Source organism: Gavialis gangeticus, unplaced genomic scaffold, assembly GCF_001723915.1.
Source record: "Gavialis gangeticus isolate Ggan-Ray unplaced genomic scaffold, GavGan_comp1, whole genome shotgun sequence".
Lineage (NCBI taxonomy): Eukaryota > Metazoa > Chordata > Crocodylia > Gavialidae > Gavialis > Gavialis gangeticus.
In genome coordinates this window covers 21,908,281-21,915,956 of record NW_017729033.1, presented here as the reverse complement: position 1 = coordinate 21,915,956, position 7,676 = coordinate 21,908,281, and the positions used below count along the sequence as shown (strand labels likewise).

Below are 7,676 nucleotides of genomic sequence, written 5' to 3'. Positions count from 1 at the left end.
GGGGGGGGGGGGGGGTGCTCTCCAGTGTGCTTGGCAGCAAACCCGGAAGTACTTCTGGTCCACTTCTGTGTCTGCCAGGGAGAATACTGCGCCCCCCCCTCAGCTCCGCAATTGGCTGCAGGGGGACCCTGGGTGCCCACCTAGACCCAGGAGACACCAGTTCCCGAGCCGGGGGAGTGCGGGGCCCCCCCCACAGATCAGGAAGTGGACTAGAAGTTCTTCTGGGTCTGCTGCCAAGTGCACTGGGAAGCCCCCCGTGCTTCAGTGGGACACTGCATCTGCCCCAGCACTGCAGCGTTCAGAACCCCTGCTACCTAGAGGTATATAGAAAAAACGTTTAAAACTGTATCTACGTCCAAATCTCCAAATCAATTCAGAGGGTTCCAAATTGATTTGGAGAGAATAAAGGGTTCGCTGATTAGATTTGGAAATTCGGCCACCAAATCTCCACCGACTTGAATCAGGGACCAAAGCTTTGCACAACCCTAATACCCGAGTATTTCCCTTAATCCACTTTAGAGTTCTGTATGCACCCTGCATACAAAGCACCCACAAATAGTAGTTAATATGTTTTTAGTCAGTTTATATGACTGTTTCCAGCACCTAGCATGAATCTTCCTCAGGGGCTAGCAAATGGAAAATAAAATTAATTCCAAGTTGAAAATTGATACAAGTTTGAGGCTCAAAGTTAGATACTAATTTTTTGGTCAGACTGCAGGTTTTGAGAAAGGAGGGGAATTGGTGGAGAAGTAGATGAAAAGAGAAGAGAAAAAAGTCCATTTGATAAATTTATATGTTAACAGTGTAGAATATAATTTCCTCAGAACGTAATAAATTAGAATTAGGCATGAAAGCCTAATATAAATGAAGTTATTTTTAAAATAAGAGCAACCCATTTCGATTCCCAGAATACTGATAAGGGATGCACATTATGCACTTTGTTGGGGTCAAACTCTAGGACTGCACACTAAATTTAACAATTCCCAGCTGCAATGTTAGTCAATACATGGGAATGCTTCAATTAAACTAAAAGAAAAATCAGCACGTACAAACCTTACATTAAAAGGACATTTATTTAAAATGTGAAGCTTAAGCATTTGTACTGGGTAAACTGCAACTTCAAAAGCACCGCATGATGCATATGCATGTATTAGAAAATTTATTAAACTTTAATTTTATTTGTAAAAACAAAATTACTTGAAAAAAATATCAAATGCATATTATAAGGATTAGCTCAGTGATATGTGGGAAGATTTATAAAAAATAAATGTATTGAGCAATTATGTAACTTTTGAAAAAAATATTTTTATTCCCATAACATGATGTCTTTCCTTGCCAAATGACCCTTGGGCAGCAACCTTTTTAAAACATCAGTACACAAAAATAAGGGCTTATAATACACATTGACTGCCAATTAAAACTTTAGCATTGCTAGGGGTAGAACTGTACTATGGCTATGTGCTATGCATCATGGCTGTAACTTTTCCTGGAGGAAACACTCATTAAAAAGGCATTTATAAGTATTTAACATACAGCAAATTAAAATATGCCCACAAGGGAGGTATTAGGGGGGCCTAGACACACAAAACACTGACATCTTCCTATTTTTATTGGAGATATTCAATTGACAGTTCAGTTCCTTTAGCAATAACATTACACTAAATATTCAAAGCTGAACTTCACTAATATTATGGGGGGGTTGTTTTTGGGAACTATTTAACCTCACACACAAGTGGCAGCTAAAATTAAACTCACTTGCCCACTGGGGTGGTAATTATTTCTTTTATTACTAAATTAAGTTAGTAATTTTGATTTAAATTCTTAAGCCATGCTTGGCACTGATGTTTATTTAGTAAAAATCTAGTCAAACTTGTATCCAAGACAGATTTACTGAGAATTCAAAAAAATACCTCCTGACTCTGTTCTCAGTCAGAACTTAGATTTTTCTTATTATACTGAAGTTAAATGTTATGTTAAATAATGCTTCTTCAAAGCATCTTTAATGGATTTTTAAGAAAGAAAATAAAAGTTTCATTGAGCATGCCGTTTTAAACTTGAACAAACCTGTCCCAGTTTATAATCCGTGTTTCCTAATTCTCGCTCAGTATTGATCTGCAGCAAAAGCTTTTCGTGGCTGATAAGAGCCGCTGAAAGAGAGAAATTTTTTTTTTAGCAAATACGTAAATTAATCTAAAAACTAGTTTATTTTCTGTATGTTTGCAACAGCTGAGAACACAAATGATCTGGGGAGGAGGGGTACAGCGATATACCTCCCTTTCAGTCAACCACACTGCTCAGCTAGGGACAGCAGCTGCAGACAGGGAAGAGAAACATGCTGTTCAGCACAGAGGGGAGGGAGGGGAAAGGGAAGAGTCTTACCTGCTTGAGGGACTTGATAAAAATCCACAACTGCTGCTCCTGCCACAGCTTTCCCTCCTGCATGTGTGCGTGTGTGGGGAGGACCTCCACGATGTATACGTGGGAACTGGGTTGCAACCACCCCTGCAGCACAGGCTGCTGCTTCTACCACCCCTCTCCCCTTTCCAAAATCCTGGATGCACCCATGCAAGTATAATTTGTTATTCTTCCCACCCCCCACAAGGAGCAATGCAGGCCACTGCAGAATTGAAGAATCTTCCACACAATTGGCCATTAGATATTTACCTGTGGTAGCAGGAGAAAGTGATGGAACAGGGTCCCAGGCTTGGTATAAATGGTGTGTTGCAATATTATCTCTCTTGGATACCATTGCTTGGATTTCTTGTTCCACAACTCCTCTAACAACACTTAACTTCCTCCCAAACCTGAAAGGCCAGCAGAAATCAGAATGGTGGTTTAAGGAGACTTTTTTTTACCAATATTTTCCTGTCAATTTGAGTATAAAACGACTACCTGTAGTATACTCATTTTGCCAATTACTGCTTTAAGGGAAGTCAGTCAGCTGAGATGCAAGTATGCAGACTGGCTGTTTAAATAAGCTTGAAATCTGGCTTGAAGTTGCAGTTTACTCCTCTTTCAGCATTACCTTAGAATCCCACAAAGTTCTTAGTGTCATGCAACTGCTATGATTTACTATGACTAAATAAATGTGCCCCGTGTATGACATTCCATATAGTTTTGCTTAATTTCTAATTTGTCCACATTTGTGTTATTGCTAGATTAAGCTATTTTGCTTTCAGGTAATCTATAGGCAAGTATAAAACACACATGATTTCAGAATTGGTGAAATACCTTGTATCCAGAGCTTTTAAAGCTTTGTTGCGGGGCTGCTGCTCCAAACAACTAACTGCTGGATTGCCTGCCACAGGTATTGTCATTGCGCTCAGCACCAATGAGGTTATGGCTTGTACTGCAAGAACATTAATTTGGGTCCTCTCCGTGTCCTCCTGCAAGAAGAACATACAGGCTCTTAAACTGAAAATGGAACGTTCAAACTACAGAAGACACACTGCCTGATGCTGAAGACAATCTTCGCTCTTAGTAATCCTACAGGAAAAAAACCCACAACCAAACAACTGGGCAATGTGTCTTCTGATACTTCCTCCCAATCAAAAAAAAAATCAGGCTACCAGCAGTTCAGCAAGGTGATGATGAATCACTGCCATACTTCATCTCTGGATCCTGCTCACCACCTCCTTCACACATGAAAGAAAAAATGGTACCTCTCAACAACGTACAATTCTGATCTCTGCTTCAAAAAACTGCCTACTCCCAAGTTTCTGTGTTCACGTGTGAACTTAAGTGAATTTAAAATCTTCCCCTAAGCTTTATGATATTTATTTGGGGATTTTGGTCCAGAACTATCTAAATCAGCCATTGGGGTGCTTCTTCCCCAAATGCCCCCAAATGTTTTCAGAAAGCTTATTTCAAACATTAACATTTTTTTTTCCATTGTTGGTATATTTATCAATCTTTGGTGTATTTAATATTCTTTTTTTGTGGGGTTTTTTGTTAAAACAATACAACTCCCATTAGTATCACACAGCACCCCTCAAGCTGCAATGCATTTATCTTGCTTGGGAGGTAAAGAAACAGTACTTTCCCTATGTTACAGATGGGGAACTACAGCAGAGAGAATAAGCTGCAGATCCACAAACAAACTTTTAAGTGCCTGGCTCCAGCAGTGAGATTCACAAAGCTGAGTTAGGAACCTAAGATCCTTAAATAGTGAGGCGTGAAAGCTAGGCTTGTAAAAATGATTTCTAAAACAGGCAGCACAGTCAGTGGGGAGATGTCTATGCCAGTCAACAGGGAACGATGAAATCCCACCCCTTTACTGGACTTTGGCGTGTACCTAGTTTTGACTTGAGAACCTGTCCGCAAAACAGGGATTCAAAATCTGAACCTGTTTCTTGGACTTTGGGTATGGACAACTAGCTAATTTTAAGACAAAGATGGCAGTGGATGCGCTTGCCTTTTTAATAATACATCAAGTGCTTAGTGAACTCACTCAGGAAGCAGATGACCTGAATTTCAGGATCTCAACCCTCACATCTCCCGCATCCTATGACGGTGCCCTAACCACCAGGCTATAGGCCGGGGTGGGCAAAATGCGGCCTGCAGGCCAGATGTGGCCCGTCAGACCATTCTATCTGGCCCGCGGGGACCCTAAAAATTTAGGAAAGTTAATATTTATCTGCCCCTGGCTGCCTGTCATGTGGCCCTTGATGGCTTCCCAAAACTCAGTAAGCGGCCCTTCGCCCAAAATAATTGCCTGCCCCTGCTATAAGCTATGCCAGCCTTCACACCCCTGCAGAAGCTGAAACACTGCATAAAAAGAAATGCAAGATTCATATGGCCAGGGAAGACAACCAAAGGGTAACATGAGACTGCATCCCAGTGATAGGGTACCTCCTCGACAGCAGGAAGCTCTTGTGGATTTTGACCCCAGCTCCAGGGACTGCTTATGCATTTTACCCAGTAGCTGTCATGACTTAACAAGTTCTCTCCATTTGACTTCTACCTGCCTTTTCATTTAAAAGGAAATCATTCAGACTTGAAGCAGTACAGTTAGTTAGTCACAAGTCATCAGAAAATGACTTTATTAAGGTTCCAAAATCAGAGACTTTGCTACATGCCATACACATGGCATTGGCACAAGGCTATTCTTAAAGTTTATATCAAACTAGTTTTTACATAAAAAGGGAATATGAATACAGCAACTATATCCAAGTTGTTCCTGCTGGAATCTTATCTACTGTATTTCATGAGTTTCATTGTGAATATTTAGTTTCCTATAACAGAGTTCGTTGCTTGCAACCTTTCTGGGCTTTCTGCATATGCTCAACAATTGTGATAATCTATTTATTTGGAGCATATTTTTAGCAATGAATGAATGACACAAAGGTAATAGAGAGGGTTTTATTCAAAATTTCTAGAACTACTCCCTAGAGATGGAGGTTTCAGCATAGCAATTTAATGTTCTTGGCCCTGTAAGTCGGAAAATGCAGAAGTATCAGATGAAGACCTCTGAGAGGAACTGTCCATTGTAATCATCTGCCTAAAGTTCCAATTACTAATGCAGAAAAGCATCCCCACTACAGAAAACAGCTGCCAAACTGCTTTACCTCTTGTTGGCTTTCTTCCTGGTCCATTACAATTGGCTGTGTTACCAGCACACCAAGAAGAGTAGCCCATGTTTCTTCAAACTGGGTACGGCTAGTCCACCCTGTGAAAAAGGGTTTAGAGAAGTCAGGTCATTTACTACTTGAATGAAATGTTCACAAAAAGTATTTTAAAATGAAGTGCCGTTTCCACAAATGTATTTTTTACATTACACCCCATTTACTTTCAGTTTATTAGTTGCTGCGATCTAAATCTGTACTATTCAATTTTTTAAGTTGTTAAATCTGATTCACTAGAACCCTGAACATAGCAACTGAAGTGATCCTATTCTGGTTTACTTCCAGGGTACAATTCCTTTTGTTTTGTTTGGGTTTTTTTGGTTTTTGTTTTGGGTTTGTTTGTTTTTTGTTTTTTTACTTAAAAAGCTAAAAAGCTCAGTAAACAAAAATCCAAAACCAGGTTTTCATAACTCTAAAAGCTTGTCTATTTGGCAGCAAAGAAAATTGTGGAGTGACCCTTAAAAAGATTTAACATTCATTGAAAACTCATCCCAAGAAGGAAGAGGTTTTAAGAGGAACCCATTTTATGAAATTCAAATAATGCAGATTTCCCCATCAGATCCTTGACACATTCAACACCATGATAGATTTATAAACTTCTATTATACTATTTTATATCTAAAAAACAAAAAGTAAGAATTTTTTCCCGACACTGAACATTCAAAGTGATTAAAAAGAACTAATCATGCAATGTAAAATTATCAAATATTAAACCCTCATTAAAAAGTGTTTTCTAAATATATGGAAAATACATGTTGCAGTTTAACACAACTCATTTGGTAGGAAAGAGTGCAACAACTGTACATAAGCCTTCATTTTTCTTTTCAAAAGTTTAAAGTAAATACAGCATAACTTACCATTAGTATCAAACATAAAGAGTAAACTAGATGGTATATCTAGTTTCTAGTATTTGCATGCTGCATATAAAAACCAATTAGGTTTTTCCCTATAGTAAAAGGGACAAAAATTCCAACAAAGAAATAGTGTTTGCTAAGCTGGCAACACAACAGGCTATTACAGAAAAATCTCTCTTGACAATTAAGCAAAATGTAACTATCAACAAATTAAATTTTTTTCTATTTTAATCTTTAAAACCCCAATTCCTCTTCTACAGATACTGAAAGTTAGTAAGCTGTATCAAAACTGAATTACAGTCATTTTATAACATTGACCACACACACAACATGTTCATTTTAATTTGAGATTGAAGTAGAATTTCAAGTCTACGATCCAGAAAGGAAAGATAAAATCCTATTCAGGATCAGATGATATTTTAGCTTAGTAAACACTGTCTGTTAAGTTTCAGAAGAAGTATTATATAGCGGTTCATTTCTGCTTTTACTAATAAGATGTGTTTCTGAAACTTGGTTCATACCTAAAACTTACCTGACATGGGCAAATGCTCCATTATGTATTAAACAGTAAAAATAATGGTTCCTGCCTTGCTGAATTACCTTTCATGTTTCCAACTATTTGGTAAGCCTGTCAATATAAAAAACACCCTGTAGCCTTACCAGCCTGAGAGAAACAAAGGGGGTAAGAGTGTTCAGAAGCCACCGTGGCTCAGCAAGGGCATTCAGCAAAGCCTGAGGACTAAAAGGGGGGCGTACAACCAGTGGAAGGGAGGAGCCATCACCAAGGAGGAGTACTCCTCGGCCCGTCAGTGCAGGAGGGCTATTAGGAAGGCCAAGGCAGAGATGGAACTCAGGCTAGCGTCCAAGATTAAAGACTACAAAAAGTCCTTTTTCAAGTACATGGGGAGCAAGAAGAGGGCACCAGGCAATGTAGGGCCCCTGCAAGACGCAAACAGTAATCTTGTGGCTACGCCACACAAGAAAGCTGATATTTTTAACAGTTGCTTTGCCTCTGTTTTCTTGAACAGGGACTGGGACATCCCACCTACCAGAGATAAGGACAATCTCAGGGATAGCTCTGTCAGGACTTAAGTCAGCACAGATGCAGTTAGGGATCTTCTGGAAGGGCTAAATATTTTTAAATCTGCAGGTCCAGATGCCCTCCACCCAAGGGTGTTGAGGGAGCTGGCAGGGGTCA

At 39.4% G+C, this 7,676-nt stretch overlaps 1 protein-coding gene across 4 annotated transcripts in view; it reads right to left on the bottom strand.

The window, feature by feature from the left end:
* HTT (huntingtin) overlaps positions 1 to 7,676 on the bottom strand; it is a 214,677-nt gene that overhangs the window by 32,562 nt on the left and 174,439 nt on the right. For all 4 annotated transcript variants that reach the window (XM_019526059.1, XM_019526060.1, XM_019526061.1 and 1 more), the window contains 4 exons: positions 5,568 to 5,668; positions 3,232 to 3,386; positions 2,665 to 2,804; positions 2,065 to 2,147 (listed from right to left, as the gene is read on the bottom strand). In XM_019526059.1, the coding sequence (XP_019381604.1) occupies positions 2,065 to 2,147; positions 2,665 to 2,804; positions 3,232 to 3,386; positions 5,568 to 5,668 (479 nt within the window). The remainder of the gene's footprint in view (positions 1 to 2,064; positions 2,148 to 2,664; positions 2,805 to 3,231; positions 3,387 to 5,567; positions 5,669 to 7,676) is intronic.